The 26,779-nt window shown below is 42.3% G+C and overlaps 1 protein-coding gene and 1 long non-coding RNA gene across 2 annotated transcripts in view; both read right to left on the bottom strand.

Moving 5' to 3' along the window:
- Nucleotides 1-351, bottom strand: part of Clpx (caseinolytic mitochondrial matrix peptidase chaperone subunit X) — a 36,482-nt gene extending 36,131 nt beyond the window's left edge. The window contains exon 1 of the mRNA XM_036193761.1: nt 47-351. Coding sequence (XP_036049654.1) covers nt 47-125 — 79 coding nt within the window. The 5' untranslated portion in view covers nt 126-351. The remainder of the gene's footprint in view (nt 1-46) is intronic.
- Nucleotides 352-3,042: 2,691 nt separating this feature from the next.
- On the bottom strand, nt 3,043-25,865 carry LOC118586768. The gene is made up of 3 exons (XR_004945404.1): nt 25,800-25,865; nt 24,545-24,613; nt 3,043-3,159 (listed from the first exon to the last, which is right to left on the bottom strand). It is a non-coding gene; the product is annotated as an uncharacterized LOC118586768 (long non-coding RNA).
- Nucleotides 25,866-26,779: the final 914 nt, after the last annotated feature.

Below are 26,779 nucleotides of genomic sequence, written 5' to 3'. Positions count from 1 at the left end.
TTCCCGGGAGCCCAGAACCGGCTCCAGCGCGGGACTATTTCGTTACCTCTCTGCGCGGAGGAGAGCGAGGTGGTGAGCAGCCGGGCGGCCGCAGCGCCGCAGGTACAAGCGCTACAGCTGGACATCTCCGCGGGGCCTAGGCCGGGGCTTCGCACCCTGCGGATCTCAGGGGCTCAGCGGCCCGACTGTGCCGCTCGAGGGCTGCGGCGACTGGCTCCGCTCCCTTCCGCCGGCTCTATGCTGGCGCAGCGTTTTCGCCACCAGGCAGCCAGGCCCGGCCGATCGGAGTGTCCCACTGGCGTCTACTCACCAGAGTAGACACCTTCCCTCCTCCCCTCCCTCCTGCTCTCCCCCATCCCCCGCCTACCCCAGCCGGGGAGCGTGCGCGCGCCTGCGTCCTAGGCCCGGGAGGGGGCGTAGCACACGCCGCGCATGCGTGGAGAGTAACGTGAAGCTAGAGAATGGGGGCGGTAACCTGGGCACCAATGAGCGCGCTACGGCAAGCAGCGAGCCCAAAGTTTTGCGATTGCTTAACTTCTTGAGAAGTTTTAGTCCCAAAAGGATGCATGTCGGGAGTTATTCCTACGCTTCTTAGAAACAGGGAAAGTAAAAGCGAAAAAGTTGAGGGCTTTATTTTTTTAACTGATTAGAAGACTGAGACTGTAGTTCAGTGGTAAAGGCCCCAATCGCACATAATAAATACATTATAAAGTGACAGTAACCAACAAGAGCTTTCACTTGAACAAGTTTCTTCCCTCAGGGGCTCTACATTCCAGGCTGCTTTTATATTTTCTGTTTCCTTACTCGCTGCATGGAAATGCCACCTAATCCCACTCTCATCCCCAGCAACAACTGTTGGAATGAAACAGCTTTTCCTTGTTCTTTTAAGCTTAGTGATGATACTTGTTTTTTTGTTTTTTGTTTGGTTGGTTTGGTTGGTTTGAGGGGGAGTTGTGGTTTGGTTTGGTTTGGTTTGGTTTGGTTTGGTCTGGTTTTTCGAGACAGAATTTCTCTTGTGTAACAATCCTGCCTGTCCTGTACATAGCCCAGGATGGCCTCAAACTCAGAGATCCATTTGCCTCTGCCTCCCCAGTGCTGGGGATTAAAGCGTGCGCCGCCGCCGCCGCCGCCGCCGCCGCCGCCACCACCACTGGGGTCTGTATGTTTTCTGTCTGAGTTGTTGTTGGGTTTTTTGTTTGTTTGTTTTTTGCTTTTGGTTTTTCGAGACAAGGTTTCTCTGTGTTGCTTTGCCCTTTTCCTGGAACTCACTCTGTAACCCAGGCTGGCCTCAAATTCACAGAGATCTGCCTGTCTCTGCCTCCCCGAGGGCTAGGATTAAAGACGCACGCCACCACCATCCGATTTGTCTGGGTTTTATTTGTGGTTTATGACAGAGTAGTTATGCTTCTTTTGTATATTGTCTGATCAACTCTAAAGGTCAGATTGCCAGGTAGCCCAGACTTTGCAATGTAGCTGAAGAATGACTTTGAACATCTGATGCTTATGCTTCGCTTCCACCTCTAGATGACTGAGGTTACAGAATTGCACCACACCCTGCTAGAACCGTAGTCAGACAGACTTTTAGAAGCCGGGTGAGGCGGCGCACGCCTTTAATCCCAGCACTCAGGAGGCAGAGGCAGGGGGATCTCAATGAGTCCAAGGCCAGACAGGTCTACAGAGTGAGTTTCAGGACAGCCAGGGATACATAGAGAAACCCTGTCACAAAACAAAAACAAAAACAAACAAACGGGAAGGTGAGGGAAAGGGAGGAGGGGGGGGGGGGGGAGGAGGGGGAGAGGGAAAAACTTAGAGAATCAAGCCAGGACCAACACTAGTTCACTAATTCTCCACGCAGAAAGTGATTGACAGTTCCCCAGGTAAAGCTCTGAGAGGGGGAATTCCAGGTGGCCCTTATTACAGAATTCCTCATCTTAAAGTTGCAGAGCTAGAAGAGAAGTAATGTCTTCCTTCATTAGGACCGACTTCTTTCTCAGACACATCCATTAATACAATTTATTTTATTTTATTTTTGCCAGAGCTGAGGATCGAACCCTGGGCCTTGCGCTTGCTAGGCAAGCGCTCTACCACTGAGCTAAATCCCCAACACCCCCCCCACCCCACACTCCGCCCAATTAATACAATTTTGAAGGTACTCTGAAGTTCTCTCAGTACATTTTTTTCTTTTTTTACTGTGTTCTTAGAGTCTCTCAGAAGCTCTCCCTCCATGGCTGCTGTGGGGGAACCAAGTGCACCTTCCCTGCATTCTCCCCCCACTCCCCCCCCACCTTTAACCCAACAAGAGAAGTTACACTTGTATCTGTTTAATGTATTGGGATTGTATGTGGAAGAAGTTGTTCATCTTTAAAACATTGTTTGGAGACAGTCGGTGGTGGCGCACACCTTTAATCGCAGCACTCAGGAGGCAGAGGCAGTCGGATCTCTGTGAGTTCGAGGCTAACCTGGACTAGAGTTCTAGGAAAGGTGCAAAGCTACACAGAGAAACCCTGTCTTGGGAGGGTGGGGGGGGGTGCTGTAGAGGTTGCTCAGCGGTTAAGAGCACTGGCTGCTCTACCAGAGGTCCTGAGTTCAATTCCCAGCAACCACATGGCCCTCTTCTGGCGTGCAGAGCACTCATACATAAAATATAAATAAATAAAATATTTAAAAAAAGAAAGAGAGAAAAAGAAAAAAACAGTATTTGGAATTCGTGATTCTAGGACAAACCTCTCCTTTCAGAAATGAGCCAACCTTGACCCAGCAGTACTGGGTGCACGCCTTTAATCCCAGCAATCCGGAGGAAGAGGCAGGCAGATCTTTGAATTAGAGGCCAGCCTGATCTACAGAGGGAATTCCAGGACAGTTAGGGCTACACATCAGAGAAACCCTGTCTGGGGGAAAAAATTATGCATATAGGTGTTTTGCCTGCATGTATGTTTATGTACCATGTGCATATAGTGTCCAAGGAGTCCAGCAAATGATGTCAAATCCTTTGGAACGGAGTTGCAGATGGTTGGGAGCAGTCATGTACATGGCTGGGAATTGAACCCAGGTCCTCTGGAAGAACAGCCATGCTCTTAACTGCCGAGCCATCTTTCTACCACCATCCCTCCGCCTCCTTCTTCTTTTGATATGAAAGTATAGACCGCTGCTCATTATCATCTACAATTAAGAAAACAATATACAATTGGATAGCGTTGTAATTACTCAAAAGGTATTTTCTTGGCTTCTGCTGAACTAGTATCCCAAAGAACTGCAAAGATTGAGGCCACACATAAGAACTGAGCTGGGTCCAGAATAAGCATTCAGGTCAATAATTTGTATTACAAAAGTTTGTTTTCCCACTTGCACTAGCAGGTCCTGAACTGCCAACATTTCTAGCCATGTGACTAAATTCTCATGAGCCAAATGAGATATCATCACATGAACCACAGCCCTTTGGCGAACAGGTACTAACTGGTACTAAAGAATTAACTTTCTGTAAAGAAATAGCTCGCTGGAAGAACCACTTAAGTCTTTAAAACAAACCAGGATTTGTCTAATCTCCTTGTGTGAGGAGTGATTTGTTGGTAGTGTTCAAATTTTGCTTTTCATGTCCTGCCTCCCAGTGTTTGTAGATTCTGTCGAGATCACAATTAACACTGACCATCATACTACACAAGCATGAAGACTTGAGTTCAATCCTCAGAATCCACATAAAAAGAAACAAAAAAACAAAAAACCAGTAAAACAGGCATGGCAGTGGTGGCGCACACCTTTAGTCCCAGCACTCGGGAGGCAGAGCCAGGCGGATCTCTGTGAGTTTGAGGCCAACCTTGGTTACCAAGTGAGTTCCAGGAAAGGTGCAAAGCTACACAGAGAAACTCTATCTCAGGGGGGGGGGGGGGGGGGACGACAAAACAAAACAGTAAAACAGAAAAGAAAAGAAAAACAAGCTGGATGGCTTCAGAGGGACAGCACCTGAAACCGTCCTCTGGCCTCCGAATGCACTTACAACCATACACATATGCCTGAACACCTATGTACCTGCACACACATGGACATGCACACACATGAAGCTGTAAGTAATGAATGGGAATTTCCCTAACAAAGACCATAGAGGTCCAGCCCCTTACAGTCTTCTCCCAGAGTTCCAGAAGAGACGCTACCAGTGGTGAATTAATCTGAGAGATGTTGAATGAATCCAAGTACACTAAGCTCTTTAGTCCATTCACTTTATTACTCTAAGTGAAAGTCTTTCCAGATGGCTTCAATTCTGTTCTCACACTTAGCTCCTCTCTTGCCTGATTCTCTACATTTTCCTGCTGTTCTCTCTACATCCTATCTTAGTCCTACCCCGTCTTATCCGATCTTAGTCCTGCCCTTAGTTCCAACCTGTCTTAGTTCTTCTCAAGTCCCTGAGGTTTGCAGGTATATATACCCATGCAACCAGCAATACTATGGCCAAAGAAGATCATACAGCTTGAGTTCTTTCAGGGTCAAACAGAGAGGTGGTAAGATCCACACAAAGAGCAGTAATTGTCAGCGGTCATTTGCAACCCCAAAGGGAAGTGACTAATGGGGAGTGAATCAACTAAGGGTTAAATTCGGTTAATAGATCTAAAAAGGGAATTTATGTGCTCAAGCCATATTCTTAGAAGTGGTTAGGTAAAATGTTAGGAGTCTGTAAGTCACTAAGTCATGTGTAAAAATAAAACTGCCTTTTTTCCTTTGGCACTGTATCTGTCCAAGCTTATCTCGGCTGTGCTGTTTTCTGGCAGGGCAGAGGAAGTGTACTTGGTAGCTAGGCAGCCTGCATCACAGCTTGATGTACCTGGCATGTAAAAGCCCTTTTGTTCTGAGTTAATTGTTAAAGGGAGTTCTTTAGAACTAGAGATAACACTTGGAAAAGGGAGGGTTGAGCTTAACTTACACATCTGTCTGGCCTGCAAAGTTGTCTCATTATAAATTTTTACCTTATCTAGGTCTGAGAAGTATCTCAGATAACATACTTTCACCTGGAGAAGGTCCTGGCCCGGTGTTTGCTAATAAAGATGATTACAAGCTGGACGGTGGTGGCGCACACCTGTAATCCCAGCACTCGGGAGGCAGAGGCAGGTGGATCTCTGTGAGTTCGAGGCCAGGCTGGTCTACAGAGCTAGTCCAGGACAGGCTCCAAACCTACAGAGAAACCCTGTCTTGGAAAAAAAAAAAAAAAAAAAAGATTACAGAAAGGCCTGAAATTAGGGGTCTTGGCTGCCTGACCATTGTCAGCACAGTTGGGGGATATTATCCAAATGCTCCCAATTCTATAGGGAAGTTGTGCCCAAAGAATGATCAACCACACTGTTAGAAGTTCTCAGGAAAAGAATCACAAGGGAAAGCTACAATAGCACATACGAAATTCATTGCAGGAAACGGCTAACATATTCAAGAGCCAGTATTACAATACTCCTTGAGTCTTGGCTTTGTCCCCTGGAAGAGCCCTGCTCCTCCAGGTATTAGCTTTTGACACTGTCAGCTGAATTCCTACTTCAGGTTTCTGCAGCTCACAGCATTTCCCTAATGGTTAGCAGAAACTTTTCTCCAATGCAGAGGAAACAGACCGAGTACTTTTCTGACAGAGGAAGCAAAAACAACCGCAAAGAGCCTCAGAGTAGCCAGAACTAGGCTACAAAGCAAAAAAAAAAAAAAGAAAAAAAAAAAAAACATAATAAATCCTTTGATGCTTTCAAAACCAGCACAGCAAACTTCATTTTCATTAGAACATTGTTATTTTTTAATCTAATAATTAAAAAATCAAGAACCATAGGCTTTCAAGATATCTCAGGGGGTAATGAAATTTGCTACCAAGCTTAATGATCTGAGTTTGATTCCCAAGAACCACATGGTAGAAAGAAAGAAACAGATCCAACAAGTTGTCCTTTGATCTCCACACTATATCCCCCCAACACACACGTAATGAATGAAAAAAATAAATAAATGTAGTAATAATTTTTTTAAAAAGATGGGGTAGTTAAGAGTGCTCATTGCTCATGCAGAGAACCCGGGCCTGGTTCCCAGCACCCATGTCAGGAAGCTTCTAACCACCTGTAACTCTAGCTCCAGGATGGTCTGATATCTCTGGCTTCTAAAGGCACCTGCACTCACATAACCACATACACATATTAAAAATAAAATAAGCCGGGTGTTGGTGGCACACGCCTTTAATCCCAGCACTCAGGAGGCAGAGACAGGCGGATCTCTGTGAGTTTGAGGCCAACCTGGGTTACAGAGTGAGTTCCAGGAAAGGCGCAAAGCTACACAGAGAAACCCTGTCTCGAAAAACAAAAAAAAAAAGAAAAAAAGAAAATACTTCTTAAGGCCAAGAACCAGGCTGGATGTGGTGGCCCACACCTGTAATCTCAGTACTTGGGTAGAAACAGGAAGATCATGAGTTCAAGGTCAGTCTGGGCTGAGACCAAGTCTCAAAAACAAAAGACAAATTGCCAAGTATGGTGGTACATACCTTTAATCTCAGAACTCAGAAGGCAGAGACAAGTGAATGTCTTTGAGTTTGAGGCCAGCCTGATCTACATGAGTTCTAGGACAGTCAGAACTACATAGTGAGACCCTGTCTGGAAACAAATAAAAAGCTTGAAGAGATGCACACTTGTAATTACAGCACTTGTTGGCAGAGTCAGGAAAATCATAAGTCCAGTCCAGCTAGGGCTACATAACAAGACCCTGGCTCAAAAAAAAAAAAAAAAAAAAAAAAAAAAGCACTGAATTTGGTGAAAAGGTGAATATCAGTAGACAAATTCTACAAACTTGTATTACAACTAATCTTAGTGTCCAGGAAGGGATTCCCAGTGGTTGCCCAGTTAGCAGACTGTAGACTTTGCCCTAGAAAGTACAAAACACAGTGAGCTGCACATAACTCAGGTTAAATTTTCCCATCAATGTGAACAAGGGTTATGTGGCTCTGGCATCAGGCCAGGGAAGGTTTCCTCACATGGCAAGGCAAATTTGGTAGTTTCAATTTGTTCTCTAAAACTCTGCTCTGCATCAAGAGGCAGAGCAGAGGCAGGCAGGTCTCTGTGAGTTCAAGGCCAGCCTGGTCTATAGAGCAAGTTTCAGGACAGCCAGAGCTACACAGAGAAACCCTGTCTCAAAACAAAAACAAAAACAAAAAACAAAAAAAACCAAACAAACAAATAAACAACCAAACAAACAACTGTGCTCTGCATTTCAGAATGCCTAAACTATTGGGATTCACACTCACAAAGCCTGGGTTGAGACAGACACTGGGTTCATGCAAAGCTCTTTCATGGTTATAGCTCACAGTACTATAGATGGAACACCTTGTAAGTGGTGTTCAAACTGGGGAACTTATAACTGGATATGATGGTGAATTCTTTTAATCCCAGCACTTGGGAAGCCTTATTATCTCTGTGAGTTCTGGTCCATCTACATACTGAGTTCCAGGCCAGCCAGAGCTATATAGTGAGGAGACCCTGCCATAAAAATAAAGGGGAATGAGTACTTTCTCCTCTTGCAGAAGATCTATTTTGGTTCCTAGTACCCACAGGATTCACAGCTATCCCTTAACTCCAGTTCCAGGGCATCTGATGCCTTCCTCTGACTTCTGTGGGCACCAGGCTCACACATAGTTCATATACATACACACAGGCAAAACATTCATGCACATATAATGCAAATGAGTGTCATATTTAAAATAACAATGCTGGAAACTATAACATTGTTCTGTTTGTTTGTTTGTTTGTTTGTTTGTTTGTTTTTGAGACAGGGTTTCTCTGTGTAGCCCTGGTTGTCCTGGAACTTGCTCTGTAGACCAGGCTGGCTTCAAACTCAGAGATCCGCCTGCCTCTGCCTCCCCAGTGCTGGGATTAAAGGTATTCGCCACTACTAAGGCTGTCAACATCATTCTTTAGGAACTGTTTAGCAAAGTGCCTGCTCCATTTTACATGTGTACGTTCCTTGCCCTGATATTCACAGGTTGGGACAGGTCCTTGGTCCAGGATTATGGTGAGCAGCTGTGAGACGGAGCAGAGCTGGGAGTCTGAACATGGAATCCCAGAGGCCTACTATGGCTTCTCTCTCACTTGGCACAGCACCGATAACCTCTGGTCAGGTTCCTACCACGTCACCCTCTCAAGTTTTTGATTCTGAACTACAGGGCCATTTGAGATTTCCCCTGTGATAAACAATGGATGGGAAATACTGTTGGTCACATCTTATCAGCTCTTTGAGACAAAGCACTTGCACATTACACCTACTTCCACCCTGTTCAGACAGGTTAATGATGCTTAAGAAAAGTAAATCAAAAGCAATTTCCCACCTCAAATAGTTTTAATGAAGCCGCTGAGTCCTTATCTCAAGTTATTTATCTTGTGTAAACTACATAGCTGAAGGAACATAGCTTTGTGTGCCTTCTTCTGGAATAAAACTCATTTTTTTCTTTTTTACTCAGTTTTATCTCCCAGCATTGTGCATGTTGTGGGTTGCTGTGGATATATATATATATATATATATATATATATATATATATATATATATATATATATTTGTATAGATTAGAATCAGCACATCACCCAAAACCAACACTGAGTTCTTTTAGATTTGATCATGGGTAAAGGTGTCTGCAGCCATGAGTTCCAACCCTGGGACCTGCATAATGGAAGAAAAGAACAAGTGTTGTCCTGAAAGGTGTGTTCTGACCTCCATATGCACAGTGTTGTGTGCCTATACACACACAAACAAACAAATAAATAAATGTTAAGAGAAAAAGGTAGGAATCTGAACAGGATCCTGTGGTGATTCAGAAAAGAGACAGAATAGAGCCCAAGTCTACTGGTTTATAAATTTTACTATTTGGTGAGTAAAGGTGCTTGCTGCCAAGACTGATGATGGCCGGGAGTTCAGTCCCTGGGGCCCTCATCGTAGACAGAGAGAACCAACTCCCAAAAGGTGTGCTCTGACACATCTCATTGCACCCAAATACGATGTTAAATCTCACCTTCTCGTTCACCAGGAATTCTAGTGCTGCCTCTCAGAGAGCAGTGGGGTCTTAGTCAGGGTCACTATTGCTGTGATGAAATACCGAAGTGGTAAAACAGCCTGGTACTGGTATAAAAACCGACATACAGACAAATGGAATCGAGTTGAAGACCCTGATATTGATCCACGCACATATGAACACCTGATTTTTGACAAAGAAGCCAAAACTATACAATGGAAAAAAAGAAAGTATCTTCAACAAATGGTGCTGGCATAACTGGATGTCAATACGTAAAAGATTACAAATAGATCCATTTCTGTCACCATGCACAAAACTCAAGTCCAAGTAGATCAAAGACCTCAACATAAATCCAGTTACACTAAACTTAATAGAAGAGAAAGTAGGAAGTACTCTTGAACGCATTGGCACCAGAGATCACTTCCTAAATATAACACCAGCAGTACAGACACTGAGCACAACAATTAATAAATGGGACCTCTTGAAACTGAGAAGCTTTTGTAGAGCAAAAGACACGGTCAATAAGACAAAAAGACAGCCTACAGAATGGGAAAGGACCTTCACCAACCCCACATCTGACAGAGGACTGATCTCCAAAGTATATAAAGAACTCAAGAAACTAGACATCAAAATACTGAACAATCCAATTTAAAAATGGGCTAAAGAGTTAAACAGAGAATTCACAAAAGAAGAATCACAAATGGCTGAATGACATTTAAAGAAATGCTCAACATCCTTAGTCATCAGAGAAATGCAAATCAAAACAACTCTGAGATACCACCTTCCACCTGTCAGAATGGCTATGATCAAAAACACTAGGGCTGGAGAGATAGCTGAAGTTAAGAGCACAGACTGCTCTCCCAGAGGTCCTGAGTTCAATTCCCAGCAACCTCATGGTGGCTCACAACCATCTGTAATGAGATCTGGTGCCCTCTTCTGTATACATAATAAATAAATAAACCTTTAAAAAAAAAAAAACACTAATGACAGTCAATGTTGGAGAGGATGAGGAGCAAAGGGAACATTATTGGTTGAAATATTAAGGCAACTCCATGTAGTTAAAAGGGAGGTTTATTTTGTGGTATAACTTACAAGTGAAGGGATAGATTACAGGGTCTGGGAAAGGTGTAGCGCAGTCCAGTCCGGTGGTGTTCTCTGGAGAACTCTGCTCGGTCCAGGATCCAGGAACCAAAAGAGCTCACCCATCTGGATTTCAGGTCTTCAGGGGTCCTCTCTCGGCTCTGCCTTGTAGGCGTGACAGTTACGGAAGCCTCAATGGGGGTGGTACTTCCAGGTCAAAGCTGGAATGGCTACCCACTACAGAACACTCCTCCACTGTTGCGGGGAATGCAAACTTGTACAACCACTGTGGAAATCAGTATGGTGGTTTCTCAGAAAATTAGGAATCGAACTACGTCAAGACCCAGCCATACCACTCTTGGGCATATTGATAGATAATTACATGTCCACACGGTTGGGCTTGCCCGGCAGACTGCCTAACTATTTCTGGTTCAGAATAGCCATCTCTGGGTCAGACATCTCGCGGGACCGGGACTCTGTGGCTTTATGTGGTTGTGTAAAGCACGCGCGCAGCCATGTAATCTACACGCATGCGTGGAGTACCCACAGGAGTTCCTGTACGCATGCGCGGCCCAACCTTTAAAAAGCCGGTGCCATCTTGCATGAGTCTCTCAGTCTCTCAGTCTCTCTCTGACTCTCAACCCCCACGTGTGTTTCACACAGGCCTGTCACCTCTATCCTCTTTAATAAAACTCTCCAGTGGTCTTGTTGTGTTCGGGACGTGTTCCTAGCGCCACTTAAGTACTAACACATATACCCAAGGAATGCTCAGTCATATCACAAAGATACATGCTCAACTATGGTCATAGCAGCACTATTCGTAATAGACAGAACCTGGAAACAACCTAGATGCCCATCAACTGAAGAATGGATTAAGAAAATGTGGTACATATAGACAATGGAGTACTACTCAGCAGAGAAAAACAATGACAGCATGAAATGTGCAGGCAAATGGATGGAAATAAAAATAAAAAATATCATCCTGAGTGAGGTAACCCAAACCCAGAAGGACAAACATGGTATGTCCTCACTCATAAGTGGATTCTAGATATAAAGCAAAGAACAATCAGACTACAACCCACAGAACCATGGAGGCTATATAGCAGGGGGGACCCTAGGATGACTGTGGCTTATAATTTTTGGTTTTACTCAATTACTGAGCAAGCCTCAATGAAACTTTTCACTATTAAGATAAGAATTTATACTGTATCAAGCTGATAATAGAAAAATTAATTAATAAATTAAACAAACAAAAACAAGTGAAATACCAAAGTGGTGATATTTTATTTGTTCTCAAACAAAGCTTGTCTAGGGGTCAAAGGAAAAAGCCAGCCACCATATTAAACATAGAGGTCAGGCTGTGGTAGAACACGCCTTTAATCCCAGCACTAGTTAACCATAGAGGTCTGGAGGTCTGTACAGACAGACAGGAAGTGATAGAACTGGACAGAAAGAAGTGATGTAGCTGGGCGGAGAGGAGGTAAGATGGCAGGGCACAGAAAGGTTTACAAGGCAGAGTATACAGGAAGTAGCTCTCTTTGGGCTAAGGATTTCCTAGTGGTAAGAACTTGTGGCTGGCTTGTTCTCTCTCTCTGATCTTTTAGCTTTCACCCCAATATCTGGCTCTGGGTTTTTATTAATAAGACCATTTAGCAATTTGTGTTTTGCACTATCCCCTCAAAAGGACAGGAACTTGCTAGAGGAAGGAGCTAATGCAGAGGTCTTGGAGGAGTGTGGCTTACTGGCTTGCTCCTCAATGCTGCAGGCCACAGGAAAATATCATAAGAACTCAGCTGGTTATGGCAAAGTCACTACCTGGAGGGATCAGGGAATTCCTCCAGAAGAAACCAAATTCCAAGGAGTTTTTGGTATTATTTGTCTTGTTATATATCAGCTGTATTCTGTTATGAAAATCATGTGTGCCTTCATAGTTTTCCCAATTGACTTTTCCCTAAGAAGGGCTAACAGTGTGGACTGATCACTCTTTGGACATACACATTCCAGGACTTTGGAGAACAGCCTCAGGAAAGGCTTTCTCTGGAATCAGATATCTCCCTCAGCCACTTTCAAGGACTAACAGTGTATTGCTAACCAGTCATTAACACTCAGTATACCTTCTCTTTTACCACTCCCATTTTGGATTGTTAAAGAAAGCCTGGTGGTCACTGCCTGAGGAAAAATTCTTACCTGCCTTTCTGACCCTGTAGAATTCAAGCCTGGTGACCTTGCTCGAACAGGGCATTGATATAACTAGATTCCGGGGAGACTTAGGTAGAATGTGGAGAATGGAGGACGGAGGAAAGAAAAGAGAATGGAAGAATAGATGGGTAAGAACTTGAGAGGAACAAACTGAGATGGGGAAGAACTAGATTGAAGGGCTAGAAGAGAGGACTAGAGGAATGAGATGGAAGATGAGGAAGAGCCAGCTGGGGAAGTACTAGCTGGGTAAGAACAAGGTGAGAAGGACCTAGATGAGGCAGAATTAAGACGAGAGAATTAAGATAGAACTTAAGAGGGAGCAGTAGATAACAGAGAGAAACCAGGCAAGAAAGGAGCTAGGCACGAGAACAGAACTGAAGCTGTGTAGATAGGATGTTATGCCAGAGGAATTAAAGCAAGTGGACTATAGAGCTCAGTGTGCTGAGATTCTATTTCCCGAAAATAGTCCTCGCCGTCAGTAGTTCTCTCTCCTGAGCCCCTGGGATGCATATTGTTTAGACTGGTCTCTCTAATATTATACAAGACCTCAAGGCTTACTCAGCCTGCTTTCTTATAGAACCAAGGACCACCAGCCCAGGGATGACCCCATCCACAGTGGGCTGGGCCCTCCCCAATCGATTACTAATGAAGAAAATGCTCTACAGGCGTGCCTGCAGCCTGGTTTTATGGAGGAATCTTCTTGAACTTTGCCCCTCTCATATGACTTCAGCTTGTGTCAATTTGAAATAAAACTTTTCAGCACACATGCGCTCTTCTACAGTCACCATTGCCTTTAAATAAAGACGTGGTGTGATGTTTTGATCACATTCTGACAATAAAGTTTGCTTGGAGTTATAGGGTGGAGCTATCCACTAACTAACCAAAATTAACCATAGAGGTCTTGGACCGAGGACAGATAGAAAGTATTAAGGTGAGGCTGAGAGAGGATCTCAGCCTTTTGGCTTGAGGAACAGAAGAGAGATGAGGTCACTGGCTTCTCTGTCGCTCCTCTGATCATTCAGGTTCTTACCTTATATCTGACTCCCAATTTTTTAATTGATAAAGAATAAGTAGAAAAATGCTTCACCTGGAGCCCATAATGGGGCACAAAAATCACCAGACAGTCACTCACCACTGGCTTTGCAGCCTCCACAGCCTCCAGAATCGGCTAGCTTTTCGTCCCATACCCTGAGCCCTCTGAGCAAGTCTGGGGTTTTTCTGTCTCAGCCTCTTTGCAACAGCCTCCAGCTGCAGCCCAGACTCCACAGAAACTCCACAGACCCCAAACTCCACAGGTCCGTGGGCTCCAAACACGGGGTTAGCTGTCCAGGACCGGCTGGCTCTGCCATCAGCCAGGCAGCGGGGGCCACACGTGCCTCTTCCACACATTCCTCTGTATCTGCTTTTCAGACGGCTGGCTCCTTGGCTCCTTCTCCCTGTGGGTTGTGGGGCTTCCCCTGGGTCCCCTCCTCAGGCTGCTGCCATAGGCTAGCCACCTGCTCGGGCTTCTGTCATGGTTGCAACCGCCCGCTCAGCTCACAGCTACCTACAGGTGAGCCGCTGCAGCTGCCCTCAGCAAGGCTGTGCACTGTCCGCGTTCTCTGTCCAACTGTGCTACGAAACAACACCCAGACTCACACTTCACCGCCAACAGATTTAGTGAGACAATTGGGAACTCTTAAAGGGAGGGAAAATGGAAGACAACATTGCAAAGGAGGGAGTTAGGTCCCTGTGTGAGTCCACAGTGAATGGTTTGAAAATGGAACTATGGTGATATTTTATTTGTGCTGAAATGTGATTTTATTTGTATGTTAATAAAGTTGCCTGGAGATCAGAGCTAAGAGCAAGCCTTTAGCAGAAGTCCGGGTGGTGGTGGTGGCACAAGCCATTATTCCTATCGCATGGCAGGCAGAATCTCTTGTGTGTTGAAGGACACAGCCAAGCGGTGACCGAAACCTTTAATCCCAGTACCAACCATAGAGACCTGGAGGTCTGTATAGACAGGCAGTGACGAGGAAGTCATGTGGTTGGTTTTAGAACCAATGAGAAGGCAGAACAGAAAGGCAATAAAAAGACAGGACACAAGAAGAATGTCTCTCTCTCAGGGGAAGGACAGTAGTGAGTGGTAAGAGAAGGTGGTCTTAGCTCTTGACTATTGCCTGATCTCTGGGCTCTTAACTCTTTATTGGCTCTATTTCTTATTTAATAAGACTGTTTTGTAATTCTTTTTTTTTAAAAGATTTATTTATTATTATGTATACAGTGTTCTGTCTGCACATATCCCTACAGACCAGAAGAGGGCGCCAGATCTCATTACAGATGGTTATGAGCCACCATGTGGGTGCTGGGAATTGAACTCAGGACCTTTGGAAGAGCAAGCAGTGCTCTTAACCCCTGAGCCATCTCTCCAGCCTGTAATTCTTGTTTTATACCTAAAAAGTCGGTTGATATCAGTGCCAAACATGAAAAATAGACTTATAAGATAAAATTATTAGAAAGACAGACCAATGGAACTAAAAAAAATATTCACACACAGACAGAGAATTTAAAGCAGAAGTTACTACACCATTACATTACAAAGTGGAAGAGGAGCGGCCCAAGGTTATTAAAAAACAACTTTAATTTATCCAGTTACCATTCAAGAATGACCACCAGGTGGTAGGCATCCCCAAGGCTATTCAGAAGTTAACTGAGATCCTATAGACTTGAAGAGATTTAAGGAAGCAATAGTTTCTTATGTTATGCATTCACCCTTTGTGAAGCAGATGTTAAATTCATGGGCCACTCAAAACAGAATAATTCTACAAGACTGAAAAAAATTAGTTACAACTGTATTAGAAACTGGTCCTAAGTTACAGTAGAGAACCTGGTGGAGAGACAAAGCTAGGGCCATGGAACAACAAGGTAGGGATAGAAGTTATGAGATTTCCCAAGATCAACTTCAGTAAGGGCCATTATGCTGATGTGGAAAGACAAATTACATTTGATGATCACAACTTGGCCCTATGCTATACAACAGCTTCGAATGCTTGGGACAAGATTTAAAAATCAAGAAAGAGAACTGAGCCATTTATTAAAATTATAAAAGTACCAAAAAAAAGCTTTCACTGAGTTTTTACAAAGATTGACTTCAGTTGTAAATAAAATATCAGATCCAGAAGTTAGACAAATATTAATTGAAACTTTGGCTTTTAAAAATGCTAATTCAAAATTTAAAAGGGTGATCAGGCCTTTAAAGGCAAGATCAACACCCATAGATAATGGATTAGAAATACAGCTGAGCTGGGCAGTGGTGGCACTCACCTTTAATCCCAGCACTCTGGAGGCAGAGCCAGGCAGATCTCTGCAAGTTCAAGGCCAGCCTGGTCTACAGAGTGAGTTCCAGGACAGGCTCCAAAACTACACAGAGAAAACCTGTCTCGAAACACCAAAAAGAGAGAGAGAGAGAGAGAGAGAGAGAGAGAGAGAGAGAGAGAGAGAAAGAGAGAGAAATACAGCTGAATTTGGATCTCATGCTTATGATGATACTTGGATAGGAGAAGTGAGTTCTTTTTTCTTTTTTTTTAACTTATTTATTCTTATTTTATGTACATTGGTATTTTGCCTGTGTGAGGGTATCAGATCTTGGAGTTACAGACAGTTGTGAGCTGCCATGTGGGTGCTGGGGATTGAACCTGGGTCTTCAGGAAGAGCAGTCAGTGCTCTTAACCACTGAGCCATCTCTCCAGCCCCAAGAAGTGAGTTCTAAAAATTTTAAGAAAAATAAAAATGTTAGACGTTTTAATGGTGCTAAACCATGTCATCTGAAAAGGGATTGTAGGCAAGGCATTCCTAGGAGTAATGCTTCTTCTAGAGAGAATACAAATATTAGACCCCAGCCTTCTGGGATATGCAGAAGGGGAGGCAAAGGCTGACATTAGACTAATAAATGCAGATCAACGAGATACAGGCAAGATAACCCTTTGCCATCGGGAAATGCCATAGGAAGCCTCTTGCAGGCCCTCATATTAAATTTGGTTCAATCATTCCCTGTCAGTACTGAGGAAACTTCTCCACAGAACAATTAAAAGATTTAATGTCTGTTATGGAAAACCATACTGTTCTGGATGACAGAATAGCTTTAGAAGACAAAACAAATTTTGAGGAGAAATCATAAAGCAAATATTTTGGCAAACTTCCATAACTGATCAAAGACCAAAGTTAAAAATACAAATAAGCTGGGCGGTGGTGGTACACACTTTTAATCCCAGCACTCGGGAGGCAGAGCCAGGTGGATCTCTGTGAGTTCCAGGCCAACCTGGTATCCAAAGTGAGTTCTAGGAAAGGCACAAAGCTACACAGAGAAACCCTGTCTCAAAACAAAACAAAACAAAACAAAAAAACCAACCAAACAAACAAAAAACCCTCACAAATAAATGGCATTGTAATTGAGGGTTTGGTAGACATGCGGGTAGATATAACAATAATTGCACCAAAATCTTGGCATCCAAATTGGCCTCTTAAGGAGGTAAATGTTCAGCTTTTAGGGATTGGAACTTTATCTCAGGTAAAACAAAGTGAGAGATGGGTTGAATGAATAGGGCCAGAAGGACAGAAAGGAAAATTAAAGCCACATGTGTCTAAGGTAGCGATGAATTTATGGGTATGTGATTTGTTACAGCAATGGAATACCAAGATTAACATTCCTTCAATCTCAAAAACAAACCATAAACTAACGTATGTTTCTAGGAAAATATTAAAAGGTTTTATAAAGAACAGTCACTGACTATTCAGGTTGTACATAAACAGGACACAACAGCTGTTAATCTTTCAAAGGTACCAACAGCCCTACCTTTAAAATGATAAACTGACAAACCTGTCTGGGTGGAATAATGGTCTTTGACATCAGAATAATTATAGGCCTTAGAACACCTGGTACAGGAGCAGCTGAATGCTCAGCATATCAAATAATCAACCAGCCCTTGGAATTCTCCTATATTTTTCATTAAAAAAGAAATCTGGACAATGGAGAATGGTAACAGATCTAAGAGCTATTAATAAGGTGATTCAACCAATGGTCTCTTTACAGTCTCTAATTCCCTTGCCTTCTCTATTACCTAAAGGATGGTTTATATTATAGTGATTGATTTAAAAGACCACTTTTTTAAAATTAAACCTTTGGAAAAACAGGATAGAGAAAAATTTGCTTTCACATTACCTATTTGCCCCGGCCAGTGGGGTTTCAACAGGGCGACCCACCTGTGGGAGCGAATAACAGGACAGGGCGACACGAAAAGACGGACAGCAAGACAGTATTCTGATCAAGCTGCCAAACTTTATTTTCCTCCACATGGCTTATATAGCATAAGAGGGGAAGGGGCAGGAAGGCGGGAAGGGGAAGGGACATGGAAGGCATGCAGTACATGGGAGACGTGCAGGTTGTGCAACTGCAGGAAGTCTGCTAAGGTCAGGGGCTATTTGTTCTGTTGCTAGGCTACCTGACCATGGAATGCTCTTTACATTCGGTTGCCATGGCACCTGATTGTGGAATGTTCTTATCTTTGGGAGCCTCCGGTTAGCAAACAGGTGTTACTGCCCTGGGGAGGGGGAAGGTGGTGGTTTATGACTTATTCTCTGGCTTAGCTAGTACTTTCCATGGTTCATGTTTGGTTCCTGAAATCTTGGTCCCTAACACCTATTCTTAATAATTCCCCAGCCTGTTAAAAGATATCAATGGAAAATTCATCCACAAGGAATGTTAAACAGCCCTACCATGTGTCAATATTTTGTGCAACAGCCATTGAAAATAATTCATAATCAGTTCCCTCAGTCTATAATTTACCACTACATGGATGATATCTCTAATTTAGATGTAGATACCATAGGAAAAATGTTTGAAGAAGTAAGGAAATTTTTCCTTTTTGAGTATTACAAATTGCTCCTGAAAAAAATACAAAGAGAAGATTCTATTAATTACCTAGGATATAAGATAGGTTTACAAAAAATTCAACCACAGAAAATATAAATCAGGAGAGATCAATTGAAAATTCTTAATGATTTTCAAAAATTGCTGGGAGATATTAAATGACTATGACCCACAATTGGATTAACAACTCAAGAACTAAATAATTTATTTCAAACCCTACAAGGTGATATGGACTTAAATAGTCCAAACAATATTATCAGCTGAGGCTGAGAGGGAATTGGCTTTGGTAAAAAATTGGCTTTTGGTAAAAAATTACAGGATGCACATGCAGATCATTTGGATCCACAGCTCGATTGCATTCTAGTTATTTTATCTTCTACACATTCTCCTACTGAAATTCTAATGCAGAGAAAAGATAATATATTAGAATGGACATTTTCATCACACAAAGTAAAAAATTAAAGACCTATGTAGAAAAGTTTTCTAAATTGATCCTAAAGAAAAATTAAGACTTCATCAATAAGCAGGAATAGACCCAGTAAAAATGGTGGTACCTTTTACTGATGCTAAAATTTCCTTCCTCATTACAGACAAAAAAAAAAAAAAAAAAAAAAGCCATTGACAAAGAACTTGCAATAATTTTTGGGAGAGATTAGCAACAAATACCCCAAAAGCAAAAGACTTCAGTTTATTTACAAAAAACAAAAAACAAAACAAAAAAACCTTAACTAGATCTTTCCTTACATTGTATGGGGAACATCAATTTCTTGAGCCCCAAAATTCTATACTAATACAAACAAATTTAAAAAAAGACAGATTATAGGTCAGAAATAAACGGGCTCAAAGCCCTTATAATTCTGTTCAAAAGTCAGAATTATATGCTTTTTTTCATGATATTATTAGATTTTCCAGAACCTCTTAATATAGTTACTGGCTCTCAATATGCAAAAAGAGTTGTTTTACATATATAAAAATGCTGAACTTATTCCAGATGATTCAGAATTAAATTTGTTATTTATTCAATTACAAAAAATAATCAAAAATAAAAATCATCCCTTGTATATAACACATATCACACCCCATATGGGTTTACCAGGACCCCTGGCACAAGGTAATGATAAAATCGATCAGCTATTAGTAGGAAATATGCTAGAAATAGCCTCAAAATTTCATTAAAAATACCATGTTAATAGCAAGGGTTTGAAAAAAGATTTTTCCATCCCTTGGCAACAATCCAAGGAAATTATAAGAAAATGTCCTACTTGTTCTTTATATAACCAAACTTTACTACCTATAGGAAGTAACCCAAAGGATACCCAAAAATGAAATTTGACAAATGGATATGTTTCATTTTGCAGAGTTTAAAAAAATGAAAATTTACACATCATACCATAGATACATATTCAGGATTTCAATGAGCAACTGCTTTGAGTTCTATATAGGCTTATTCTATAATTACACATTTATTAGAGTTATGGCCATCATGGGGATACCTGTACAAATTAGGACTGACAATGTTCCAGTATATGTCTCTAGTAAAATAAAAGTTTTGTGCATATTATAATATAAAGCATATTACAGGTATACTACACAATCCTATAGGACAAACAGTTATAGAAAGATCTAACCACACTCTTAAAGATATGTTTAATAAATAGAAAGAGGTAATAAAGATCCCCAGAGACAGAATGCACAATGCTTTATTAACTTTGAATTTTCTAAATGATAATAAGAAAGAAACAACAGCTGCAGAGAGATGTTAGATCATAGAAAATAAACTGCTGAATTAAACCAGCCTGTATACTTAAAGATGTGTTGACCTCAGAATAGAAACCAGGATATGTATTACATTGGGAAAGAAGTTTTGCTTTTGTTTCCACAGAAGAGGAAACGTTGTGGATACCACCAAAATTGATAAAGATTAGATTCAAATAGGAGAGACCTCTTGATTGATTAGAAGAGGTGATAGTTCATCAAACAGTGTGACCATTCAATATAAACTAATTTATAAGACTAACAAATGCCTTTCATTTGATCAGATATAACCTGCCAAAAAGGAAACTCCTCAAAGTAAGGGCTGGGGCAGGTTTTATTTTTGTCTTTCCAGGAAAATAAAGGCATCCAACTAAGGAATCTGAAGGCCACTGGACAAATGAGGCATCTGAAGGAAAAGGGTAAATCATCCAGAGATGTCCCAAGGAAAAGAGTAAATTGGCCTAATGATATATCACATTTACAACAGGATAAAATTGCATAAATCTTCCCAAATGTTTGTTTCTGCTGTTCTCTATAGATATAAGGCAAAAGGTCTTTTTGTAGTCCCAGTTCAATTACAAATTAAAGCTGGTTTTGAAGTTAGAATTCATCTCCCTCCTTCTCTAAATCTAAGCATGCTTGTGAAAGGAAAATTCAAAATCTCTGTCTCAAGTCAGAGGAGCCACCCAATACAGGACAGAAGAAAAACCAAAATTAGTGGGCTAATCTATTGCCACTAATCTCATAATTCTTTGGTTTTATTTTGACTCTTTAAAACTTTTCTTAAAGTATAAATACTATCTCAAAATTTATAAGATATATATAGATATAATTTTCTGTCATTATTACTAATTCTAGAAAAAGTCTTCATCTGGCTTCCTGTACATGATTTCAGGATGAGTCTCTATCAGGTAACTGGGAATTAAGTCTTACTCCGGATGTACTTAACAAATTATGGTCCTTTAACCTCTTCGAGATTTGCTGCATATGACATTTAAAATGTTTAAGTTTTCTACAATGAACCATGACCATTCTTTTTTTTTTTTTTTTTGAGCTGAGAATCGAACCCAGGGCCTTGTGCTTGCTAGGCAAGCGCTCTACCACTGAGCTAAAGCCCCAACCCCACCATGACCATTCTTAATAGCAACCTTTGAAGTTTCCAAAAGGTAGATGGGGCCCCACAATGACGATTCCACTTGGATTGTGGTAACGTCACTAATCTGACAAACACTACCCAAAGATCAACTTTGGACTACAAACTGCTCAGGACAATTTCAAGGTGGCTGGCCGAGATGGACTGGCCTCACAGACTACTCTAGCCAGGACTTGAGATAAGCCCTGCCCTTTCCCATTACACAGACACTGGAGAGCAAATGATACAGCTACCTCTCACAGGGCTTGACCATTATCCTAATTTTCTCAGGGTCCCTTAAAGATGCTGTCACCCCCAGACAATAGGAAGTAATTTTGAAAACTGGATGCTCACATTCCCAAGAGGTAGGGTGGGTGGTTTTTGGTCACTCAATGGATTATATATATATATATATTTGTCTTCATTTAGGAGGGTTGGTTACAAGTTGTTATTGGTAATGGTCAAGAAAAAAGCTGAACAAAGGAGATTAGATTCAGGATCTCATTCTGAAAAGAAAAAAAGAGGGATATAGAAATGATAGGATAAAAGGATAAATTATTGAATCTACTTTTGAACCAAAAACAACTACTAGTCTTAAATATTTTATATTGGCTGGGATTTTTGTATATTGATACAAATTTGAAGTTATTTTTGTTATACTGTATATATGTTTCTACTCTTGTTTAATATGTTTTGTATATTGATACAAATTTAAGGTTATTTGTGTTAGAACATACTGTTTCTAATCTTATTTAAGGTATTACACCTATGCAACCCATTTAACAATGTAATGTTAATTTTTAGTCCTTGAAAGTTATTTTATAAACTATTTAGGATAATAGAGAAATGCAGGTTAGTAGTTAGTCACCTATAACAATTAAACTTGTAATCATGTTAGGTATGTTTTCAAGGTCAAACAGAGATATATTTTAGATAGACAGGTTGTCTTCAAACACTTCAGAGATCTACAGAATATGGCATTTATGATGTTTTAAAACATAAGGTTTTTTTAAATAACAATGAGATATGTCTGCTCCTGGCAGCACCACTCTATAGCAGAGAAAATGATGGGCATAGAAGAAACTCCATGTGGAGTTTACTTTCTTTGTAGCAAAAGTTAGCCACTGGGCAAGAAACTGCCCTCACCTCGACCGCTGACAGTATCATGTCTAAATTGGACAAACAGGACACGAAAGAAAGTGACTACTGAACTTTGCCAAGACAAGGCAGGACAGTCCTTCAAAATTCCTGCTTCACAGAAAAGTCTGTCAGGTATTCTAGACCTATTGGCTGAAGATGGACACCCCAGTGTTACAGAGAGACCTTGGATAACTGTCCAGTTGTTTCTGTCATTTCTTAGTTTTGGAAGTTATTTGCATTTCCTGTTTACTCAAGTAGTGAACTCAAGGTCTCTGATGGAGTGGAAGACTAGATTGTTATGATTATAGTTTTCCTTGTTACCAAATTCATAAAAGAAACTCACAAAAGAGATGTAAAATATATAAGGCTGAGAGACATAAAAAGATAGTTTTGGGTTGGGGATTTAGCTCAGTGGTAGAGTGCTTGCCTAGCAAGCACAAGGCCCTGGGTTTGGTCCTCAGCTCTGGAAAAAAAAAAAAGATAGTTTTGGGTTGGTAATGCAAGTTGGGATAGAAAGTGAATTAGGTGCAAAACTTTGGACTCACCAAGATAGGATCGGAATGGAGTATTTTCTCTGAACTTGCCAAATGCAAATGGACTGGACATTGTTAATGTAATTCTTATCTGTACATATTTGTATACAGCTATTGTACTTATTGTATATAGTTTTACTATGTTAGTTAAACTTTTATTTAGACAAAAGGGAAATGTTATGTGATACTTTCATTACATTCTGACAATAAAGTTTGGTTTGAGTCAGAGGACGGAGCTAGCTACTAGCTGATCAAAATTAACCATAGAGATCTTGGACTGAGGACAGATAGGAGACAGGAAGTAGTAAGGTGAGGCTGAGAGAGGACCTCAGACTCTTGGACTGAGGAACGAAAGAGACAGGGCACTGGCTTCTCCACCACTTCCCTGATCAGTTCAGGTTCTTACCTGACATCTAACTACCAATTTTTTATTGATAAAGAATAATTAGATAAATACTTCACAAAGACTTTTTTTTCCTGGTTTTTCGAGGCAGGGTTTCTCTGTGTAGTTTTGGTGCCTGTCCTGGATCTCACTCTGTAGACCAGGCTGTCCTCGAACTCACAGAGATCTACCTGGCTCTGCCTCCCAAGTGCTGGGATCAAAGGTGTGCGCCACCACCGCCCAGCCACAATGACTTTTTTAGTAGGTGTGTGAGGGGAGTTTGTGTTGCATATGGCATATGCACATGCCTGTACACATATGCAGAAGTCAGAGGAGAATATTGGGTGTCTCTATCACTCTCCATATTCTCTTGAGATGATCTGTATCATTGAACCTGGGAGCTAGCCCATGGCCTAGTGATCCTCTTGTGTCTTGTCTGTGGCCTCCCCCATCTCCCAGCACTGGGGTTACAGTCACAGCAGCCACATCAGGGTATAATATATATGTATATATTACACTGCTTATAGCGAGTCCCTAAGTGAACCTCCTGGTTCACTTAGAGATCTTATCTCAAAAAATAAGGTGGGAGGATAATTGTGGAAGACTTCTGAAAGTCAGCCTTTGGCCTCCACAAACACACAAGTGTGCAAGCATGCATATTGCAACATGTGAATAAATATACACAAACATCTGTAGGTGATGTGAGCCACCATCATACACAGAGCTTTACAGTTCTGAAAACCTTTACAGCCAGGTACAGTGGCTCCTGCCTGGAATCAAAGCACTTGGGAGGCTGAGGTGGAAGCATTGCTACCACTGGGAAGGCAGCCTGGGCTACATGCTGGGGTCAGGCTAGCCTGGGCTACATGCTGGGGTCAGGCTAGCCTGGGCTACATGCTGGGGTCAGGCTAGCCTGGGCTACGAGTGAGACACTGTCTCAGGAAAACAAGTGAGGGCTGCAGAGGTAGCTCAGCAGTTAGAGCTGGCCCACCAGTCCAGCCTTATCAAGAAGCTCTGGGTTCCAATGAGGCCCTCTGCCTCAGTGAATAAGGTAAAGAGCAATTGAAGAAGACAGATGCTATCAACCAGGGGCCCTTAAGTGTGTGTCCACACCTACATACACATGCACACATGCACACCACACATACCTGTTTTTAGGAACGTGCTTTCACACCTGTATTTTAATCTAATCCTCACAACAGCCCGAGATGTAGGCAACGGTCAGCACTTGAGTTTAACTGACTGGCCCAAGCTTTCTGAATCAGGACTCAAACTTAGTCCCCCCTATGGGCTCCCCATTTCTTCCCTGTTTCCTCCTACAAATGATAGTGAGGTTTTAGATTTGCGGAATCTCTACCCCTTACTTAGAAATATCTCACTTCAAGGATTAAAACTCCACTGCTTCATTAAGACAAGGACCTACCTGTTGCGGTAGCACCAGCGCTACCACCACCCGTTCACCATGTTCACCACATTCACCATGTCGGAGCGGCTGTGGATCGAAAAACAGACAAAAGACGGCGGGTCATTCGTGCCAGGGGATGCCGAATGCCGTTTATTGAAGGAGGGAGGGAACCTTAAATACAGGTTTACAGCACAATGGAGGAACCCATTGGAGGAAGTTCACTACCCAAAGTTCTACATTCTTGCATCTAAGCTGTTTACACCAAATGCAGGACACACAAACAAGGAACTTCCCTTAAGCATTCTGGAGGGTGGAGACCAGCAGGGAACCAGCATAGGGAAGACATCTGGTCCACGTCAGCAAGCAAGCAACAGTTACCCAAATTGAGGGTTCCAGGGCCCTACACCTACCATTCTTCATTCTCTTAAAATTACACACACACACACACACACACACACACACACACACACACACACACGAGGGGGGAGCATGGCTTAGTGGTTAGGAGTGTTTTGTTTTGTTTCAGAAGAACCGAGCTCAGTTCCCTGCACTGGGTCAGTCTATTATAACTCCAGCTCCAGGGGATCAGACTCCCTCTTCTGACTTCCAAAGACACCTACACACACTTGGCATAAAGTTACACACACACACACACACACACACACACACACACACACACACACAAATCCTAAAAATTAAAAAAAAAATCCTGGAGTGGCTGGGTGTGGTTCGTGCCTGTAATCCCACCACTGGGGAGGCAGAGGGCTGAATGTTCAAGGTCAGCCAGGAGTAAACGGCAAGACCCTATATTTAAGAGAAACAGCATGAGGGGGTTGGTTTTTATACACCTAAGTCCCTGCCCCAAAGTCTAAAGTGCTTTGATAAAATACTCTGGATTAGGACTCAGGAATATTTTATTTGTTTGTTTGAGACAGGACCCCGGGTAGCACAAACTGGTCTCAAACTCACTCTGAGCACAGCGGAAGATGACCTTGAACTACTGACCCTCCTGCCTTCGCCTCCCAAGAGCTGGAATGACAGGCAATGGCTACTATGTCTGGTTTGCTTGGTGTTGGGAATTGAAGGGGGGCTTCGTGCATGCTAGGCAAGCACTCTACCAACCGGGCTACATTCCCAGCTGAGGAACCTATTTTCTGTTGCTGGAGCTGTGGACTGCTAACGCTTATTTGCAGTGAGGAATGGCTTCCCTAGGGTAGCCTAAGTTTCCTAAGATCTCTCTTTTTGGCTTTTTTCCACCAGGGTCGTTGCTCACCTTTTGTGTTGTAGGGGGATGAAGGAGACCTCAGGACTCCCCGCTCTCCAGTGGCCATGCTTTAGGCTGAAGACCTCAGAAATCTCCGCAGGGGACTTTGTCAGCCTGCTGTTTTTGAGACGGTCCGCAGGTGGCGCTAGTTTACCACACTTCCCTTGGACTCTGGGCGCGGTAGTGAATTGGTTCTTGAAGCTAACCCAGTGGAACTCCAAATCCTGAAGACCATGCCAGGAAACACTTGTTTGAGGGTTTGTTTTGTTTTTCGAGGTAGAGTTTCTCTGTGTAGCCTTGGCTACACTAGATCTCGCTCTGTAGACCAGGCTGGCCTCAAACTCATAGAGATCCACCTACTTCTGCCTCCTGAATGCTGGAAGAATTAAAGGCATGCATAACTGCCCAGCTAGTTTGAATTTTTTTTTGTCTTTTTTTTTTCCTCAGAGCTGAGGATCGAACCCAGGGCCTTGTGCTTGCTAGGCAAGGGCTCTCTCTACCACTGAGCTAAATCCCCAACCCCTAGTTTGAAATTTTTAAAGGGCACAGATAGTAATTTTCAAGCAGGAGGCCGAAAACAAAGCATTCCGAGTAACTGAAAATAAAGTTGAAAATAAAGTTGGAGGAGTCACACTTGCTGCTTTCAAAACTGCAGCCCCCAGGAAGGCCAACAGTATTGCTGTAATAGATAAAGCAAAGGAATAGACTGGTAAACTCATAGATAAGGTCGGTTACAGTCAATCGATTTTATCAGAGCTGTCAAGACCAGTCAGTGAAGGGTTTTTCACCAAATGGTGCCGGCTCAACAGGATAATCACATGCAGAAGAACTAAGTGGGGTCTGTCCTTTGTACTATGTAAGAGAGCTGCATCAAATGGCCACACAGACAAGACCTGGGGTGTAACTCTGATGGTGTGGTGCCCAGCATGCATGAAGCTCTGGGTTTGATCCCCAGCACTGTATAGACAGAGTGTTGCCTCCAAATTTGC

This window comes from Onychomys torridus, chromosome 7, assembly GCF_903995425.1.
Source record: "Onychomys torridus chromosome 7, mOncTor1.1, whole genome shotgun sequence".
Lineage (NCBI taxonomy): Eukaryota > Metazoa > Chordata > Mammalia > Rodentia > Cricetidae > Onychomys > Onychomys torridus.
The sequence above is the reverse complement of the archived record's forward strand: the minus strand, read 5'-3'. Positions and strand labels throughout refer to the sequence as shown.